Consider the following 21,196-nt stretch of genomic DNA (forward strand, 5'->3'; position numbering starts at 1 on the left):
CACATATAATAAGTTATTCAAAAATAAAAACTAAACAAAGCCGGGCGTGGTGTCGCACACCTTTAATCCCAGCACTCAGGAGGCAGAGGCAGGCTGATTTCTGAGTTTGAGGCCAGCCTGGTCTACAGAGTGAGTTCCAGGACAGCCAGGGCTACACAGAGAAACCCTGTCTCCAAAAACCCAAACCACAACACCTAAGATGGAAGAGAGAAGTTGGGCATGGTGGCACACGTGTTTAACTTTAGCACTCAGGATTTAGTTCAGGTGGATCTACTTCAAGGCCAGCCTGGTCTACAGAGTGAACTCCAGGTTGACCAAGGCTACACAGATAAACCCTGTATCAAAAAAACAAAAACAAAATAAACAAAAAAACAAAAGTCCAATGGGAGAGGGAAAGGGAATGCTTTTGAAAATTCTGCAAGAAATGTCAGCAGAGAAAAAATAGTTTTCTGCATTTCCTGTTTCTGGGTGAGCAGCTTTTTCTAGGTACCGTATCTCAGATTTTTACACTGAGACTTGAGTTAGAGGACACCCTGAGATCCCAAAAGTAACACACCACTACCACCCTCTACTAGAACTAGCTTACCTGTACTGTAAGGCTGAGTGAATTTTCCAGGGACCAAATACTATCTAGATGGTTCCTCAAAGCCCTTAAATTGCTGACCTCATTTACTAGGGGGGTGAGGGGGCAAAGAAATCAAGACAGGAAATTGCCTTTAGGAACACTTTTACTTGGAAAATTACAACACTAGTACAAGTCAAGTCTTACACAGTTAACATTTGCTTGTTGAAAGCAATTCATAATATCAAAATTAATCATGGTTTACTTTTTCCTCACAAGAACACAAAAATGAAGGGGAACTTAAAACAGAAAATTTAAAAAGGTAACACAACTTTTCTTTTAGTAGTCCTTGGGTAGTTATGACAGAAGACTTTCCATCTTTTGTTTCTTTGCATGGAGACCTTGATCCAAAGTCTTATTTGTTTCTAATATCTGCTTCTGCCTCCCCCTCTATCAGATCGGCTCCCTCCACGGCCACCTCCTCTTGGCGCTCCTCGGCTTGAACTGCTGTAGGAATCACGTGGAGGAGGGTACCCCCTTTCCATAGAAGGGGGAAGCCCTCTTTCTTGTCTGCCAACTCGATCACGGCCACTTGAGTAGAGATCACTTCTGCTGCTTGAGTAACTGTCTCGACTTCCACCGTAGCCATCACGTGAGCTGCTGTAATCATCATAGCGACTGCTTCCTCCATAAGATGGTGGTGGCCCTCGTGTAGGGGGTGCACTGCGTGAGTTTCCGTAACTCTCGTATGAATCTCTGTAGGAACCTCCACTCGGATGATCTGAATAGTCACGATCCCGACCATACCCATCTCTATCACCGTAGCCTCTTGATGGATAGTCATCACGGGAGCTGGAATGACTGTAATCACGGTAAGTATAATCTCTTGGTGGTGGTGCATAATCTCTGGTGTCACGCGAGCTTGGGTAATCTCTGCTTGAATAGCTGTCTTTTGTAGAATATCCATCATCTCTTGGGGACAAATAAACATCTCTGCGAGATGGCAGGGGTTCTCTTCGTGGTGGACCTCCGTAGCTATCTCTTCCACGGGACACTGGTGTTCTTCCGCCCATTCCACTGCTGCTTCGAACTGGTCCAGAAGGTGTTGATCTTTTAGGAGGGGGACCCCCGCTTCGTGGTGGTGGTCCTCTCTTTACTGGAAGTGGCCCCCTGGAAGAACTCATGTTAAAGTTCATGGAATAACCACCATCATCCATGTATCCTCCACGTGAAGGGGGTCCCCTAGTTCCTCCACTTCCTCCTCGAAGACCTCTGGGAGGGCCTCTGCTTCTTGGAGGTGGAGGTGGTCCACGCCTGCCACTTTCAAAAGATGGTTTGGTAGCTTGCTCCACCTTGATAGCTTTTCCATCCAAGGACTTTCCATTCATATCTCTAGCTGCATCTTTAGCATCTGCTGGGCTTTCGAAGGTAACAAAAGCAAATCCTCTTGATTTGTTGGTTTCCCGGTCTTTCATCAAAAGTATTTCCACTATTCGTCCATACTTGCCAAATACTGCTTCAAGGGCTTTCTCATTTGTTTCTGTATTAAGCCCACCAATGAAGAGTTTTCCTGGGCGATCTGCTTCAACCATCTTGCCTTCCAGCTGAGAGTCGGAGGGGACTGTGAAGGTCTCAAGCTCCTCCTACAAGCTCACCAAATCGGCCTTCCAAGTAGCTCACCGGTGACAGCTGCTGGGTCTCAGAACAGAACAGAAAAGCCACTAGGACTACTGCACACGAGTACCTGTGAATATTATTGTATTAGTTTCCTCAGGCTGCTGTAACAATGCATTGCGAAAGGGCTGGGGTGGGAGGTCAGTTATAAAACATTGCTTTTTCTTACAGTTCAGGAAGTCACGAAGTATCAAGGTAAGTTTCTACCAGAAGCCTTAACAAAAATCTGAACCATGACTCCCTCCTAGCTTCTAGTGGTTATCAGTAATTCTTAGAATACTTTGGCTTATAGATATCTCAATCCAGTTCCTGCTTCCACCCTACATGGTGCTTACACTCTACCTGCACACCTTCATACGACATTCAGAAGAACTGCAGCTTCTCATACCTAACATCTGATTTCTACAAGTCAAGTTCTGAGGTCATGGGAAAACGTGTCTTTTACAGGGATAGTACTCAATAGTTAAGTTGGAGAAAGGATACAGGGTCATAAAATTAATCTAAATGAATATGACCCATTATTCTGACTATCTGGTTAGGCTTCAAATCCAAGGACAAGTATCTTTTAAAGATACACAGAAAAAAGGTAGTGAATGGTGAAGGATGCAGAGCAGCCACTTGAAACATACGGAGGGAGGTGTGATGCCAAACCAGGCAGAGACTGGAGCATCAGAACTTTAAATCAAGGAAGCCGAGGAATATTAACAGCCACGAGAAGCTGGAAAGAGCCTTTAGAACACATGGCCTTCCAATATCTCGATTTTGGATTTCCTTATTCTGCATCTGTAAAACAACATGTCTATTGTCTGAGTACAGCTAACTCAGGGAGGGGGCTATTTGTTATAGCAGCCCTAGCAAACTAATACAGTCCTCAACAATACAGTTCACAAAAACTACTGTTAAAATAGTCTATGAATTAAGATTCTGTTCTAAACAGGTCAAAATCTCTAGAAAGAATCTGTGAGCAGATTTACTTAAGCAGCACTATCTCTGTGATGACCTTTTAATTTGAGAGTATTCGATGACTGAGGCAGATTTTTTTTTTCCTTTTGAACCGAGCAAAATTACTGAAGAAAATTATGTTATAAATTTTACTTCCTAGAACTCCACTTACCTTGTGACTGTCTTATAATAAGCCTTTATCACATTTCATGTACTTCTTTTGCCTGGTAAATTGTTTAATGTCTCCCTATTAAGTTCTTTTTATCTTGAGATTAGCTTTTCTTCATGCTGCCTGATGCGTAATTACCGGGCAGTGGGGGCTGTGCAACTGAGAACTGATAGCACAACTGCTTAAAGCAGCTTAGTTTTTGGATAGCGAGTCATGTCAGCAAGATAAAGTTAAATAGAGCAAATTGCACGCCGAGTCTCTTTCAAGCTTTGAATGCATTCAGAATGAAAAGTCTGGTACAATCTCTTTCGAACGTTACGTTCCATAGTAAACTATTCAAGTAGCCGAAACCAGGCTGCTTCAAAATGTCCCACAATACTTTGTTCCTTTCTTTCTTTGGGTGCATAAAGAGGAAGGGTTGATGCTCGGAAGACCATTCGTGAAACTATGCCACAGATTCGCCAAAATGCAATGCAAGACACCGAGGGTTGGGGGAGGGGGCGGACATCAGACCCTCCACCCTGGATCTGGCCCTCCCTGCTTTTGTTCTGAGGTCCCGGCCCCCTCTCAGTTGTCCTGTTGCTTTAGTGGTTCGGGGTCAGGCAAAGGCCCGCACCACGCGGCCTCCGGAATCGCCCGCCCACGCGCGGCACACGGGTGGGGAGGAGCGTGGGTCGCTCTCTCACCGGCCCCCCAGGGAAGATCTGCCCCATCCCGGCCGTCCTCCCCACTCCCGAGGCGGGTTTTGGCCGGGGAGGCGGTCGGGCAGAAAGGCCCGGGCAGGCCACCGACCTGGCGGGAAGGCCCAGCCCGCCTTCCCCGCCTTCCCGCCGCCGCCGCTGCGGGAAGGCGGGGGGCCTGCCGTCCCGGACGTCTGCTCGGCCACCGATTTTCAACCTACCCACGGGGCTAACGCTTCCCCAACTAGGAAGCCGCTTTCCCGCGCCGGTCGCCACACGCGTCTGCCGCCGCCGCTCCCGCCGAGAACCAGAGGCCGCGAATGGCTTCCCCTCCCCCCGCGCAACGTCAACGCGACGTCGGCCGTCGCCGTAATATCCCGAGTAGACGCGCACGGAGACACAGCCGGCCCCGGCGCGCGCGGCCGCCGCCACGGCGCAGCCCGGTACCGGCCCGGCGCACGCCGCGCGTCTCTCGGGCTCAGGGCAGAGTGAGAGACGCTCTCTGCAAGGCGTGCCTCGGGGCTCGGGCCGCCGTCCATACAGCTTTACGGCAGCGACACCCATGCTGAGGCTGGGCGTCTGGGGCGCCTCGTCCCTCTCTCCCACCGCGGGCCTCCCCGAGCTTGGCCACGTTTGCACGGCAGCGGGTCCCGTTAGTGCAGCCCGTGACGCGGCTCACTTTGCAAGCTCCTAGCGTGCCTCCGTTTTACGTCCCACCCCCCCGCGCCCGGGTCCTCGGCGGGAGTGCGCGTCTATTCTGAGGCGCGTGGTAGTGATGGCGGCGCTCAGCGAGGCTTTCCTGTCACTGGGTACTACTACTCCCAGCCCGCCTCGGAGCCGCCCGAGCCACCCCTCGGTCTTTCGTCTACGAGTGGCAATTTGACTTGCTCTGCTGCATGTCTGGAGGGACCGAGCAAAGTGTGGAGACGCCCCGGGGACTTAGGGATCGCAGTTTGGAAAGCAAGCCAGCCAGACAAATAAACAGAACCCACCCGCCCTAACAGATATGAGGCTGCTGGAGAGGGCGAGGAAAGAATGGTTCATGGTCGGGATAGTGGTGGCGATCGGCGCCGCTAAGCTCGAGCCGTCGGTCGGAGTGAACGGGGGTAAGTGCCGCCCCTCCGCCGGCTGCAGCGCTCCGGCTCCCACTGGAGAAGTCGGCGAGTCCCCGGGAGGAGCGGCCGCCCTGGCTGCGGCACAGCCCTCTGCCTCGCAGCGCCCGGGAGAGAGGGGCTGCAGCAGGTTCTTCTCGCTTGCTAGCCCGGGGAGGAATTGGGAATGGGGCCGGGGAATGGCAGTGCAGGTTGCCTTTTCTGCGGGCAATCCATGACTTCTGCTCAGTGCCGGAGTGCGGTTACGGAAACTGAAAGTTACTCCTCTTGTTCTTAGTAGCATCCCATCCCAAGGGACTGTAGGTTGCCAGGAGTTCTTTATCTGTCCTGGAGTAGACCTCATTATCCAGTCTATTTCCGACTTCTCCCTTTTGCCTCCCCCCACCTTAAAAAAAAAAGTCTGTTGGAGAGAAAAGGGTTCGGGGGAGATTATTGGCGGGGATGGGGGGCAGGAGAAAAAGGAAAAAAGGATACCCTTGGTCCAAACTTCAGTTTTTCGTGTGCCTTAGTTGCTGACAGTCCAAAACTCCCAATTGTACTGACACGTTGCACTCTTTCCTTACGGGACACTACTTCCGTGTGCTCCTGGGCTGCGGTTGCTACAGCAGCGGTTCAACAGTTGTAGACTGTGTTAGACTATGCACACTATGTTTTGGTAGGGAAGTGTGGATGAGTTAAAACCTCCGCTCCAATCTCTGAATAGTAGGAGCTTTGTAATGTGACCTGTGGACATGGGACTTGTCACTGGCGGCTTATATACCCTCTTCCCCCACCTTCAGACAACCTTGTTCTGCTTTTTGTAGATACTGAGTTTCTTCAGTTCATATGATTTTGACCTCATGTGTTTGGTTCCAAGTTTATTGACAGATCGAATATATCAATCATGCAATGGATCCAAATAAGGACAGAAGAGAACACATAGTCTTTCCCAAGTAGGAGGTGCCCATGTGGATATTTGAAATTTTACCTTCTTATTAAAACCTTACAGAAGTGAATGGATGGTCTCTCTGAATAGTGTTTTTTTCTTTCCCCAGCCCTAGTTTCTCCATTTAGAAGTAACTTCTGGAATCGTTTGGATTGAATTATTTAAACAGTGATTTAATTTTTTTCCCTTTTAAGTTTAACATATTTTAAAATTTAAATGCAACATAGAGTATGTATAGTTACCAGTTAGTTTAGAAACAATCTTTCTGAGAGCCTTTGGGAAACTGTCAAGTTGGGATTATGAGTTCAGTCAAATGATGGGGGGAATCTCTTGTTCCTGGAGCTGAGAGAAGTGACATTCTCCTGTCTTTGAGGCTACTCACAATGCTCCACTGTACTGGTTACAGGGAGGCTAGATCTCTGCTCAGCATTGAGATGGAGTTCCTGCTGACCTGTGTGGCCTATAGCCCCGCATGTCTGGGTTTGCCAAGCGTTTTTTCCCTTGCCTTCCCCAGTGCTGTGTGGACAGGAAGGTTGCTGATGGTGAATCAGTTCCCTAGAGTTTCTTGTTCTGGCATATACAAGATGGATTCTGTGATCTCAGTTGTTCTCTTGGACTCTGCTTATTGAACTTTTCTACACTATTATGTCTTAGAAATACTGTTTCATTTTCCAACAATCCTATGGTAGTAATAGGCTTTCTTTTCTTCATGGGGTGGTGCACAACTTTAATCCCAGCACCCAAGAGGCCGATCTCTGAGTTCAAGGCCAGTCTGGTCTACAGAAGTAGTTCCAGGACAGCCAGGGCTGCACAGAGAAACTGTCTGGAACCCCCCCCAAACAAACAAACAAACAGACAAACAAGTAAATAAAAATCTAAAAAGTAGGAGCAGAATAAATATTTCCAGCTAGAAGTAACTTATAAAATAATTTAAATAAGCATGCCGCTTTATTTTTTGGTTAGCTTATTGGGGGTATGAACACAGGGTCTTGGCATATACGTGTTAAGCACATGCTTTACCTGTAACCACACCATGAGCATTTACACCCCCGTCCCACCCCCAACACCCAGTGCTGGTTTTGTAGATGTTGAGGCCTGACCACATCAGAGGTTAGTTAGGGAGCAATGGAAACCAGGGCTTCCTCTTTTATAATAACAGTGGCAATACCTATAATAACGGTTTTGGCAGAGAGGGAGAGAGAGAGAGAGAGAGAGAGATCTCACTATAAAGAGATAAAGAAAAGGCTCTGGAATAAAAACATTTCTTTACTCTAATTAGCTAAATATTAGACAACAACTCTTCGTGTGTTTCTTATGTATAAAAATTACTTGCCTTAAGAAGAGTCAAATGGGGCTGGGGAGAGGGCTCAGCAGGTAAGAGCACTGACTGCTCTTCTGAAGATCCTGAGTTCAAATCCCAGCAACCACATGGTGGCTCACAACCACCCATAATGAGATCTGGCACAACTGAAGTCAGCTACAGTATACTTATATATAATAATAATAAATAAATCTTAAAAAAAAAAAGAAGAGTCAAATGACTGGAATTTTCTGTGTAGGTTGTTAGGTTGGTTGAGAGCTTTATATTCTGTGAACATTTCAGCTGGTGGTCTGACCTGTAAAGCCGCCTGTTCGATCAAAGCTCAAAACAATCTCGAGCCACACTTTGAGCACACACCTAAACAACAACAGGTCTAGAGTAGAAGCGTCACTGCAAATATTTCTCTCGTGTACTTCTTAGAGTTCCCTAAAGTGCTTCTTGAAGTTACTGCATGATGGGAAGGTGATTGAGTTTTCGTTTTCTTTTATTGAGACAGGGTCTCTCTAGACCCCAGGCTGACCTGGAACTTGCTGTGTAGACCAGGCTGGCCTCAAGTCAAGAGACATCCGCCTGCCTCTGCCTCCCAAGTGCTGGGACTAGAGAGCTGTGTGCCACCACGCCCGGCTGGAAAGGTGAAATGTGATTTTAAGATGTTTAATCAATTGTGTGTGTGTGTGTGTGTGTGTGTGTGTGTGTGTGTGTGTGTGGTGTGCATATGGAGGTGGGAGAACAACTTGTAGGAATCAGTTCTCTCCTATGTGGGTTCAGTGGATTGAACTCAAGTTATTAGGCTTGGTGACAAGCACCTGTACCCGCTAAACCCATCTTGTCAGGCCAGGAATGCTAATAGACTCTCCTACATGTTTTTTTTTTATTTTGTTTAATTTAGTTAATTAATTAATTTATTTATTTTGGAACAGTGTCTCATTTAATTTTGCTCTGGCTGGCCTGGAACTTGTGTAGCCCAGGCTAGCCCCAAACTCTTAGAGATACACCTGCCTCTGACTCCCAAGTGCTGGGATTGCATATGCATCCCTATGCCTAGCCTCTGTCCTTTTATTATTTATTTATTTGGTTTTTTGAGACAGGGTTTCTCTGTGTATCTCTGGCTGTCCTGGAACTCACTCTGTAGAGCAGGCTGGCCTTGAACTCAGAAATCCACCTGCCTCTGCCTCCCAAGTGCTGGGATCAAAGGCGTGCGCCACCACTTCCTGGCTGTTTTTTATTTTTTGCTGTTCTTTTTTTTGAGACAGAGTCTCTCTGTAGCCTTGGCTATTCAGGAACTCTGTAGACCAGGCTGACCTTGAACTCACAGAGCTCTGCCTACTGAGTGCTGGGATTAAAGGTCTACCCCCAATTCCCCCCAATGTTTTAAAGAGAAGTATTTGGTTATTTTCACTTTACTAATAAAATACTTATAGCACCTTATCTAGTTTCATGCTTTGATGATTAAACTTGGGCTTTTTTCGTTCATTTTGTTTTATTTTATCGATGATGTGTGTGGAACCCAGCTTTGTAGATGAGACTCTCTGTACCGGAGCTACATTGCCCCTTTGCAGTCCCCTCCCCAAGCCACAGTCAATTGGTAAAGCAGTCTGGAAGGGAATTGATGTGCATGCCCTGCCCCCTTAGACTGTTTTAGTTGGTGCTTGGAGGTGAGCTTGAGGAGGCTTCTGGGAACGCTGGAGGTCTTTAGCATTACAGAAGAGTTCCTTCTTCCCTTTAAAAGGACTGGGTGAGGCAGGCCAGGTGACACACGCGAGGCAGAGGCAGGTGGATCTCTGAGTTGGCGGTCAGCCTGGTCTACAGAGTGAGTTCCAGGACAGACAGCTCTTTTAGACAGACACTGTCTCAAAAAGCAAACGGCTAAAGCAAAATAAAGAGAACGGCTTTTAGATAGAGCTCAAAATGGCTTCATTTTCTCAGGGGTCCATTTTTGTGCGAGTGGGTTCATTCCATTTTTGTTGTCTAATATTTGAATTGTTTAAAGGCAAAGAAAACACCAACTATTGAGCTTTATAAAAGTCTGGATCTTATTGTTTTGGTGACCTGGGAGATATAATTATTAGTTTGGGAAAGTGACAAATCTGTACCCTAGTGTCAGCTCATTCCTCTTAAGTATTTGCCTAGCTAGCTTTTACTTTGTCCTGGGTGACCTCTAGTCCAGAGTCGAGTTCCAGAGAGCTGCCTGTGTGTCTCTTTAATCCAATCCCCCTTTCTCCTTTACCTGTACCCTGTCAGTTATCCTGGAATAGCCCCACTACGTTCCTTGGTTTAGAATTATTACCTGCACCTTGTCTAACAAAAGTCATTGTGACTTGTCTCTGGAATTTGAAACATTGAAAGTTCAGGATTGGATGACTGAATGGAACGCCATGCTATTTACGTCCATATGTCTTTGGACCCATCCCTGTCTTTTGCTAGCAACCATGTCACTGACTGTCCGACTCTTCCTCACTTGAAATTCTAGAGGCACCACTGGACAGAGCCAGCCTGGCCAAGGATAGGGTCTGAGAAAAAGTGAGACTCTGGGGATGGAAGTAAAAATAACATGACTTAAAATTCAGATAGGCCGGGCGTGGTGGCGCGTGCCTTTAATCCCAACACTGCGGGAGGCAGAGGCAGGCGGATTTCTGAGTTCGAGGCCAGCCTGGTCTACAGAGTGAGTTCCAGGACAGCCAGGGCTATACAGAGAAACCCTGTCTCGAAAAACCAATTAAAAAAAAAATTCAATTAAAATTCAGATAGAATTTCTGGGAGCAATCTACTTCTCTAAACTGAGCCAGACTTTTTATCTTTAAAATCTCGTTAACTGACCCCCCTAGTTGTTGTATGTGTAGGACGACAGTGCATGGTCACAAGTGGGATGCCTGTCCTGCTTGTCTCTTGGACCTCTGCTACCCCAGTCTCAGCTAAACGTTGTGTATTAATGCCAGCTATAGGAAGTAAGTGTGTTAGTGTTGGAGGAATTGTTTGGTTTTTTTACTCATTGTTGCCTTATAAATATCTAAGATATTGGTGGCTTAGCAAGAGTTTGTTGAATGAATAAATAGTGATTTCTTTCAGAGTTCAGTCATATATCCATATCCATATGCTGATAGAGGGTCTTGGGATTCTATGATGGTGAGATATCTATCTATCTATCTCTCTCTCTCTCACATACATTATTCATATATATATATATATATATATGATATGAATCATATATGATGTCATATATATGATATGATCCTGTTATTTCACTTGAAGCAAACTAGTCTAGCAACAAATTGCCTAAGAAATACATCACAGTGACAGAAATGTATTCCCTCACAGTAGGCGAGAGTCCAAAGTCAAGATGTTCTCTGGGGCTGTTGCTTTTGTAGGGTGTGGTATTATAATTCCAGTCCTTGCCCTGTCTTTACTATGTATCTGCATACAAATAGCCCTTTTAGAATACCAGACTCTGAGGCTGCCTGCCTACTTGCTCAGTGGTAGAGTGCTTGTGTGAGAGAGAGCCTGAGTTTTACCCCTGGTACTGCAAAGCCGAGCACACAAGCAAGCATAACTGTTGGCTAACTACTCTGTTTCAGTAAGATGCAATCTTGATTTCCAAATATGGTCCCACTCCTAGATTCTGTGTAGATAAGACTTTCAGGAATCCAGTACAGGAGAACCACTTAGTGTATTCCCCGGCTTCCCAGCCTGGGCACTGTTGACATTTTGGACAGGACAGTTCGTTTGGAGGTGTTATTTTATGCTACCAGGAATGTCTTAACAGAATCACTGGTCTCTACAAATCATGCCATCTTCACAGCTGACCACCAGAACCATGGCACTCAGGCTTCCTGGCATGGCTAGGCATCTGGATGGTTTGTTGGTTGAGCTCTTTCATTCTTCTGGTTTGAGAATCATGTGCTGAACCAGAAAGCCGTGGCGCTAACCTCGAGAGCTTCTCTGCAGTAAGGAGGTGTCTTACAGGAGATGCTTCCCAAGGGGGAGTGGGCCACACGGGCACAGCACTAATGGTGACAGTCGGTTTTGCTCTCTTAGAGAGCCTTCTTTCGGACCGACTTACTGCCACAGATACTCCAACAGTAACTCATTGCTCTCTTCTCAGGACCGCTGAAGCCGGAGATAACTGTGTCCTACATTGCCGTTGCAACGATATTCTTCAACAGTGGACTGTCATTAAAAACGGAGGTACTGTCTGTCACCTGTGGCACATGACGAGCAGTGCAGAAATGTTAGCTTGTTCTGAGTGCTGAAGTTCCAGGGGCCTTGAGTGAGGCTCCACTGACAGGATGACGTGGTTAGGGACAGGACCATCATGCTGCGTCTGCGTACAGGAGACTTCACAGGAGGGTGGAGGACAAGACCTGGATTAGAATGACCATTGTGTTGTTGAGTTTTTGTTTTTTTTTGATGATCAGTTCTTATTTTAACTAATTAATTAACTTTACACACCTTCTACAGTTCCCCCTCCCTCCTTTCTCCTCTTTTCCCAGGCCCCCCTCTCCCCTCCACTCTGGCCTCCCATGGATATCAACATCCCTGGGATATCAAGTTACAGGAAGACTAGGTGCATCTTCTCCTCTAGAGTCTAGATGAGTGTGGGGAAAGGGTCCCAAGGGCAGGCAGTTTAGTCAGTGACCGCCCAGCCCCTGCTCCTACTGTTAGGAGCCCCACATGAAGACCAAGCTACACAACTGTAGCATAGGTGTAAAGGACCTGGGTCAGCCCTGTGCAGGTTCCCTGGCTGGCAGTTCAGTCTCTGAGTCCCTAGGTGAGTTGATTCTGTAGGTTTTCTTGTGGGGCCCTTGACTTCTCTGGCTCCTTCAATCCTTCCTCCCCCTCTTCCACAGGATTCCCCAAGCTCCACCTAAGAGCATGCATGGGGGCTGTGATGGTTGGTATAATCTTGGTCCAGGGAGTGACCCTGTTAGAGTGGGTGTGGCCTTGTTGGAGTGTGTATGTCACTGTGGCTGTGGGCTGCCTGGAAGTAAGTATTCTGCTAGCAGCCTTCAGATGAAGATGTAGAACTCTCAGCTCCTCCTGCACCGTGCCTGCCTGGATGTTGCCATGTTCCTGCCTTGATGATAATGGACTGAACCTCTGAACCTGTAAGCCAGCCCCAATTAAGTGTTGTCCTTATAAGAGTTGACTTGAGCCGGGTGTGGTGGTGCACGCCTTTAATCCCAGCACTCGGGAGGCAGAGGCAGGCAGATTTCTGGTCTACAAAGTGAGTTCCAGGACAGCCAGGGCTATACAGAGAAACCCTGTCTCACCCCCCAGCCCCCCCCCCCCCCAAAAAAAATTAGTTGCCTTGATCATGGTGTCTGTTCACAGCAGTAAAACCCTAACTAAGAAGGGGCAGGGGGGAGGGGACTGGGAGGTGAGAAGGAAAGGGAAAGCTTTGCTTAAGATGTAAAGTAAATAAGTACATTGATTAAAAAAAAGTAAGCTGGGGGTGGGTGCTGCTTCTGGCTTCAGAGAGGTCAGGAACTTGGCAGCAGACAGACAGACAGAAGTATGGTGCTGGAGTAGCAGACAGGCATAGTGCTGGAGTGACAGACAGACAGGCAGGCATGGTGCTGGAGCAGACAGACAGATAGGCAGACAGACAGACAGGCATGGTGCTGGAGCAGCAGACAGACAGACAGACAGTATGGTGCTGGAGCAGTAGTCAGACAGACAGGCATGGTGCTGGAGCAGACAGATAGGCAGACAGACAGACAGGCATAGTGCTGGAGCAGCAGACATGCAGACAGACAGGCATGGTGCTGAGAGTTTACATATTGAGCAACAGCTGTGACACAGAGCACTAACTGGGCATGCTTAGTTGAAACTTGGAACTTCAAAGCCCACCTATGGGCCATTCAAACCACCACACCTTGTATTTAGGATGCTGAGGTAGGGAATTACCATGAGTTTGAAGTTAACTACACAAAACAAGAACCAAAAATCAAATATTTTTTCTTTTAAAAATTAGGTTTATGCTGGGCGTGGTGGTGCACACCTTTAATCCCAGCACTGGGGAGGCAGAGACAGGCAGATTTCTGAGTTCGAGGCAGCCTGGTCTACAAAGTAAGTTCCAGGACAGTCAGAGCTACACAGAGAAACCCTGTCTCGAAAAACCAAAAAAAAAAAAAAAAGTTTATTTTTCAGTGGTATATGTAAACATAAATTGTGAAAATGTTCTTATTACAGTAATGAACTAACATACCCACTTCATATTTTTCCTAAACTAGAGAAGGCTGCAGTGCACTGCTCTGCTTGACTGTCCTGAGGCTCTTCAGGGATATATATATAACTTCAGGTCCCTAAGGCCCGTGGCCACTTTGTGTCAACCTGACACAAACCTGATGGTATCTGGTCATATTGTTCTGTCAACCCTGAACTACTTGTTAGAAGAGTGCATCCTGAGAAGTCCCAGTGTGGCATGCATGTAGATGATGGTGCCTATGGCCCAGTCCTTGCTGTCATGGATATAGATTTGCAAACACATCTGTGCCTGGACATGGAATCCTCCAGTATGTGCCCAGGAACACTGCTGGGTCACAGAGTGTGTTTTGGTGTGATCTGAGTGAATATTTTGCTGGTCACTTTTTGTTGACTTGACATAAACCTAGAGTCATCTGGAAAGAGGGAACATTATTTCAAGTGTTCTCTCCATCAGACTGTTTGTAGGCAAGTCTGTGGGGGCATTTCTTGATTACTGGTTGAACATGGGAAGGTCTGGCCCACTGTGGCTCAGGTGGGCATAGGTGGTCTAAAAGAGCAGGCCAGTAAGGCGCTTTCCCATGCTGCCTGTTGAGGTTCCCAGTTGAGTTTCTGCCCCTCATTCCCTCAGTGATGGATGGTAACATGGAAGCATAGATGAGATAACCCTTTCACAGTGATAGGAAACAAACTCAGCGACTACAGCTAGTTAGATACCTCCTTCTTTGGTCACGCTCTTCGTTAATAACACGAGAGATGAATTTTACCAAATTTTTCATTCTGAAGGTATTGGGCTGCTATAAATCTTTTAATTGGTTGCATTTTTTGATATACACATTCTTAGTGTGTAATGTTTACAACTGATAGGTTTCATCCCAAGAATTCTAAATATTCTCACTGATTGGTTGCCTTCCTAAAGATAACTGATACAGGATGTATTTTCCCCTTCTATTAATTATAGGCCCTTTGGAAATGTTCTTGGTTAGAAGTAACCATTCTTAGAGGGAATTGACTTTTTCTGTGAACACCCGAGTTCCACAATTGGTCCTCAGTATGGGCGTGGGGAATACGAAATGGCCTTTGCTGTCTGTGGTCCAGGCCAGAAATGACTTGGGGGTCTTCCTCTTGGCCTCGGTTAATGCTTTGTGGAGCTGCTGCCTGACACAAGTCCTCTGCTTGAGACATTGCTCTAACTATGTCTCCTGGTATCCATTTAGTGGCTACAGCTGTTATTTATGCCATGAGAAATCTGCCAAGAGACATCACATCTCTTACTCCTTAACCTCTTACTTACTGTTATTCTGTAAAGCAGCCAACTTGGTGCATTGTAAGAGCAGAGGAAGGAGGACTGTCACAGCTATCAGTGGCTCTCTAAGGACTGACTTTTGTGAGCACCTAGACCGCCTTCAGCTTACCCAGCTAATTTGGATGTAATGATGATAGGCTTTGATCCTGTACTTTATTGTGCTGAGTAGCCTTCAAAGCCATTTCCTCTATCAAACACCCTTTCAAACTGTACAGCAGTCAGTCACTTTCAAAGTGTCTAATGCTAGACTATCTAAGCCCCGCTGTTTTCGTGGGCAGTCCAACAGTTAGGAAGTAGGAAGTAGCGGTTTGTAATTTATTTTTAATCCTAAATTGACTTCAACTGGATCTTTGATTTTATAATTATTATTTTCTCTATTATTTGGTCCTAGAATAGTGTGCTTTTGTTCATTTAGATGGTTAGTTGCATCTTTCTGAAAGCCTTTGTCCCACTCAGCTTTGATTTACATTGAACATTACATGAACTGTTACTCGTATATTGATTTAATGAAGTGCAATCTAAAATTAGCTTATATATTTATTTTACTTTGTGTGTATATATTTGTATATACGTGTGTGTGTGTGTGTGTGTGTGTGTGTGTGTGTGTGTGTGTTTGTGTTGGCATATGTGCATGTTGAGGCCAGGGGCCAATGTCTGGTGTTCTCTGTTGCTCTCCACATTAGTTTTTGAAGGAGAGTTTCTCATTGAATCCAAGTTCACCCCAGGCATCTATCTGCCTGTTTACCTCTTCCTTCCATGTATCAGGAGGCGCGCGCACACACACCCACATACACCCACACACGACTTACCATGCCTAGTGTTTTGCATAGATGCTGGGCATCCAAACTCAGGACTTCATGCTTGTGTAGCAGGCACTCTGCAGCCTGACCCATCTCCCCGCCCAGCAAGGGTCCTACGTGTTGTCTTTATAAAAGGATATGGGAGAGGAGGAGTGTGTTTCGGTGGATGTGTAGTCAGGTGTCGGGGAAGGGAGTACCTCCGCAGGCTCATCTACAGGACGGTATAGTATGGAATAGAGTTTACTCAGGGCATGGGAGGTGAGGGGAGAGGGGAGTGGAGACAGTGAAAGGCAGAGAGTCAAGAGAGGAGTAGAGGCCATCCCTGAGCACATGGGGGAGAGGGGGATGGGAGAGATGGGGGAAGGGTGAGAGGACAGAGCAGGAGCAAGAAGGCAAGAGCAAGGGGAGGGGGGGAGGCTGCAGTGCAAGCAGCCATTGCCAGCTTAGACAAAATGCTAACACTATGCTATTACAAGCTAAGTCATCAATTTTATGACTGTTGGTTTCTAATTTTTGGAAACTTGTTGAAATTATTTTGGAAATGTTGTTATATTGAAGTACAATGAAACTGAACCTGACTTTATGTTTAGCCAATGCAGTGGTTACAATTGCATCTCTGTGACCAAATCCCAGGCAGAAACAACTCAGGGGAGGGAAGGTTTATCTGGGCTTCAGCCCCTGCTGCTGGGGAAAGCACCATGAAGCAGCTCTTCCCAGCCAGGGTGTGAGTGGAGGCCGTTCGTTCGCATCATGGAAGACCATCACAAAGCAGAGGCTGGGGGTGGCCCTGTGGGACGGAGTCACCTGGATCCCAGGGTATTGTCTACTTCAAAGCTACAGGCTCAGTGAGAGACTGTCTCAAAAAGGAAAAAAAATGTTGAAAGTGATAGGGGATGCCTGTGCATGGACTGGCCACTGCACATGTTCATACTAGAATGACACATGTCCGTGAATCCAACTTCAAGCCTACAGCGTCGAAGAACTTGTAATAGGTTGTGGCAAGGCTGGGAATCAGGACTTGTTCTGATTGTTTACAGAATTTGAGGCCAGCCTGAGCTACTTGAGACCTTATTTCCAAACAAACAAACCATCTGGCAAATAAATAGATAACGTATTGAATATTTCTAACCTCCTTTGTATTTTTCAAACTTTCATTTACTTGTTTGTTTGTTTATTTATTTATTTATCTTATGTGAGCACACTGTTCTTATCTATCTATCTATCTATCTATCTATCTATCTATCTATCTATCTATCTATCTATCTATCTAATGTGAGCACACTGTTCAGAAACCAGAAGAGGGCATCGGATTCCCATTACAGATGGTTGTGAGCCACCATGTGGTTGCTGGGAATTGAACTCAGGACCTCTGGAAGAGTAGTCAGTGCTCCTAACCTCTGAGCCATCTCTCCAGCCCCACTTTTGTCTTTAGAATTAGTACCCAGAAACAAAATTTTGTCCAAGAGATTGCATTATTCTTATTCCAACTTATTCTTTTTGAAACACCTGTCACAGATCTGTGCAAATGTTTTACTTGTTGCATTCTGGCTAAACGTTTATTACCATAATCTTTTAAGACAGTTATCTGACATGTGTCAGGAGCCTCTGAGTACACTGAACCATAGCTGCTTTTAGAAGTAGAGAACATTTGTAAAGGGCTGATGTCAGACCCTGTAAGAGTGTAATTTTGAAGATTTTGAGTCACTAGACTATGCCTAGCTCTCTTTTTGGTCCATCCAAGGACCTGGTGTCGTTCTGGTAGGCTAGGCATTCCCAGATTCCAAGAACCATCCATGCCTTTAGATACATCTTGGACCAAGGAGGAACTGGTGCAGCTCCTGATAGGGAGGCAGAGGTGGGAGCCACTGGACGAGTGAATGAGGCAGTCATTGGGGGAGTCTGCACAAGCCACTGTTTACAGACAGACTGATCAGGTCACAGTGCCCTGACGTTGAGGGTCTGCTGAAACATGAAGATGAAAACGAGTGAGTCTATGGCATCTTTGAATATGCCTAATGATCACTTGCAACCTTATTCAAAGATATGTATTTTATTACTACTGTCCTGTATATGACGTATGTCAAGGGGCGTGTATCGTAGCATGCCTGTGGAAGTCAGGACAACTTTGGAAGTTGAGTCTGTCTTTCCGTTGTGACTCTAGGGATCCAATTCAGGTCACCAAGCATGTGCAGGAAATCCTTTTACCTGCAGAGCCATCTTACTGTCCCTCGCTCGCTTCTTCATTCTCCTATTTGTTTTCTGTCTGACTTTTTAAGAGTGGCTAGACCTTTTTTCTACTCATTTTCTTTCTATCCATTCGTTTGTTTGTTTATTTTTTGAGTCAGGGTTTCACTATGTAGCTGTGGATAACCTGGAGCTATGTAATCCAGGGCGGCCTCAAAAATCATAGAGATCATTCTGTTTCTGCCTTCCAAGTTTTAAATTCCTTCCAAGGGAATAAAAGTATATGCTACGATGCTTGGCCCAACTTTTTAAATGTGTTGGGTTTCAGCAGAATAACATACAATATAAATATAAATGAATATATTTGTAAATTTATATATATGCATATATATTTGTGCACACATGTGAGTGTGCATACACATATTTGAATTGCAGCATTAATTATTTCATGATTTTTGGCTGTGAGCCTCATAACAAGTTCACTATGTGTTTTTTCTTCTATTCTGTTTGGTTTGGTTTGGTTTGGTTTTGTGACAGTGTCTTATATAGCCCAGGTCAGCCTCAGTTTCACTGTGTAGCTGAGGATGACATTGAACTTTTGATCCTTCTGTCTCAACTTGCCAAGTATTGGGATTACAGGTGTGTGCCATCATCATTCCTGGTTTATGTGGTTCTGGGAATCAGACTCAGGGCTTGTGCATGCCAGGCAAGTACTCCTCCAAGTGAGTGACGCCTGCAACCTAGCGTGCCTTTCTGTCTATGAAAGTGCCCAGGCTTGAATGTGCGCCTCTTCGCCTCACGGGGCAGCTTGTGCTGCCATGGTAGAAGCAAACCTGGATCTGATTGGTAGTGCGCCAGGAGGGGGCTTGGCCTGCTCTTCACTGTGGCTGTTCTGTTTCAGTCCCCTCAGCAGTACAGCAGGGGCAATGCTACCCACCTCACAGGGCTGTCGTGGGGATTGGACGAGATAGTGTGTACGAGATAGTGTGTACTTAGCTTAGCTCCAGGCATTGGCCATTTCACACACACACACACACACACACACACACACACACACACACACACACACATGTTGACAAAGAATTGCAGTCAGTGTTCAGCAGGGGAAGAACTCCTTGGTATATAAACTATTATTGGAGAGAGTATTTTTTAGAAATTATCCTTTGTAGATTTGGTGACACCTTCTCAAGTGAAAGTCTGATAAATTTCATACAATGACTAGAGGTTAGTATACCTGGCTAAAATGTGGTAAGTCTTATGAAGTGTCTTATTTTTTTAATGTAATAAGCATATTTTCTATTTATGACATCAACAGACTTTGATTCTGTACCACTGTAATGCTAGTTAGCTTATGCGTTACTGACCAGAAATGTATAGGTCAGAGCATATTATATATTTGAAGGAAACGAGATAGCTCAGACATTTTATAGAAAGCTATCTTGTTATTGTCATCATGCCATCTGTTATACACGTGCCTGTAAAGGCCTAAGATTGAAACAGTTCAGCAGTGAAAGCTTACATGTGTGACGTAACTTTGCACATGCTCTCTCGCAGCGTTCTGACCTCGGCCTTTGCTCCCTTCTCTCCCAGGAGCTGACCAGCGCACTGGTGCACTTGAAGCTGCATCTTTTCATCCAAATCTTCACTCTTGCCTTCTTCCCAGCAACAATATGGCTCTTTCTTCAGCTTTTATCAGTCACATCCATCAACGAGTGGCTTTTAAAAGGGTATGTTTAAACCTTTTGACGGGAATTTTTTAATGGGGCAGCTCTAGTGACATTGTTTCTATGGCAACTATAAATAAAAGGTCTTGTATGTTATCAGGAAAGGAGAGCACTTTTTAAACCTCTTCTGTTAAAGCAGTAGAGTTTTATCAGAGATTCAGGGGAGGCGTGTTTAACAGAATCTTAAAGTAGACTTCTGGGTAATCTTAAAGGTACCAGGATGGACACGTTCTGGGCATTTAAGATGAGTGGAAGAGGGCCTAGGGAGATGGCTCAGTGGTGAAGAGTGATGCCTGTGACCTCAAGGTTGGAGGAGGCAGAGGCAGGAGGGTCACAAGGTCCGCAGGCTATCAGCTTATCCCAGGGTCAGTGAGAGACCCTGTCTGAGGGAATCATGTGGAGTCTGAGAGAGTCTTAGCCCTAACATCCTCCTATGGTCTCTGGGCATGTGCAAACACGTGCATCCCCGCCCCTCACAGAAGTGGAACACCGGAAGATGTCTGCATGGGAGTATAGGCTGTCAACTGGTGCCTTACTGTGGTTGTCTGTATCTTTTAAAGCAGGCACCGATAATGGCTGAGTGTAATGTCTACGATTAAAATGCATAATAAAAGTATATATGTGGGGCAGAGACTTAGGTATTCACTTGCTCTGGTTGATTTATGTTGATATAGGTAATTTAACAGATAGATGAGAATCTTTTCTTTCATGAAAATCGTTACCATGTTTAATAAAAAGAATTTAAGCAATTGAAACATTAACTAAAATAGTTTAAAACTAGCCTCACTTCGGCATCATGTTCTAGCTTCTTAAACACCAACCATAGAGCTCAGAGTTTGCCCTCTGATCCTACTGCTGCATATGTGTGGCTAGCAAAATTATCTCATAGCTTAGACCTGCTTTCCTCTGGATAAAATGAGCACATACTTTAACCACTTAATGATGTTTGCTGCATCAAAGTTTTCCACCCACGGCATAATTTCTTTGTTACCTGTTTAGCCTTAACTGTGTGCTAGGGATCATTCTAGATGTTAGGGAAAGAGTAGCAAGCAAAAGTGTAGTGGCCCAGTAGGGAGACTCAGTCAGGATGGACAGAATGAAAATGAGTGCTGCCGGAAGGTAAAGTGTGGCGAGGGGCTGGGTGGCCAGGCTGCTGAGGAGCGGTTTCTCCCCAGAGCTCTTGGGGAGAATGTTCTCTATAAAGGAAGCAGTCAGGCAGAAACAAGCCTGCGGTGTATCAGGTAAGTCCAGCAAAGCAGCCCGGTGGTCCGGTCCTGCTTCTGTGCTGCAAGAACAATGAGACGTGGAGGTGTCGGGCCCCTGGGGGCTGGATGTGCAGCCTTCTCAGCCTTAGTGCACTGTAGAGACTTTATTCTGGGAGCGGCAGCCTGGACGGAAGGAGCCTGTGCTGTGAGACCCGGGAACTAGTGTGGAGGCTAGCGGAATGTGGGAGTCCTGCAGAGAAAAGTATGTGGTAGGCCCGATTATAAGTTAGTTTTGAAGACCTCTGTCTTGGGAGTTGTAGCAGCCACCAGGAGATTAGACTTCAGGGCTGAGCCTCAGGGTCAAGGCAACCTTATTGACTGAGCTAGGAGA

General features: G+C 46.0%; 2 protein-coding genes across 6 annotated transcripts in view; one reads left to right on the forward strand and one right to left on the reverse strand.

Annotated features, from left to right (window-relative positions):
- Positions 1–710: 710 nt before the first annotated feature.
- On the reverse strand, positions 711–4,378 carry LOC110337469 (RNA binding motif protein, X-linked-like-1). Of its 3 annotated transcripts, none has more exons than XM_021220401.1 (2): positions 4,249–4,378; positions 711–2,260 (listed from the first exon to the last, which is right to left on the reverse strand). In XM_021220401.1, exon 2 carries the CDS (start codon positions 2,152–2,154, stop codon positions 988–990), a length of 1,167 nt encoding a protein of 388 aa, XP_021076060.1. In that variant the 5' UTR covers positions 2,155–2,260; positions 4,249–4,378; the 3' UTR covers positions 711–987. The 3 variants fall into 3 exon arrangements, with proteins under 3 accessions (XP_021076060.1, XP_021076059.1, XP_021076061.1); XM_021220400.1 differs by having other exon boundaries at positions 711–2,306; XM_021220402.2 differs by lacking the exon at positions 4,249–4,378 and adding an exon at positions 3,351–4,196.
- A 402-nt stretch (positions 4,379–4,780) lies between these two features.
- Positions 4,781–21,196, forward strand: part of Slc10a7 (solute carrier family 10 member 7) — a 234,269-nt gene continuing 217,853 nt past the window's right edge. For 2 of the 3 annotated variants that reach the window (XM_021220146.1, XM_029532633.1), the window contains exons 1-3: positions 4,781–5,133; positions 11,485–11,567; positions 19,467–19,603. In XM_021220146.1, coding sequence (XP_021075805.1) covers positions 5,034–5,133; positions 11,485–11,567; positions 19,467–19,603 — 320 coding nt within the window. In that variant the 5' untranslated portion in view covers positions 4,781–5,033. The remainder of the gene's footprint in view (positions 5,134–11,484; positions 11,568–19,466; positions 19,604–21,196) is intronic. The other variant, XM_029532634.1, reaches the window with a different exon arrangement.

The sequence above is a fragment of the Mus pahari genome, chromosome 20, assembly GCF_900095145.1.
Source record: "Mus pahari chromosome 20, PAHARI_EIJ_v1.1, whole genome shotgun sequence".
Taxonomy (NCBI): Eukaryota; Metazoa; Chordata; class Mammalia; order Rodentia; family Muridae; genus Mus; species Mus pahari.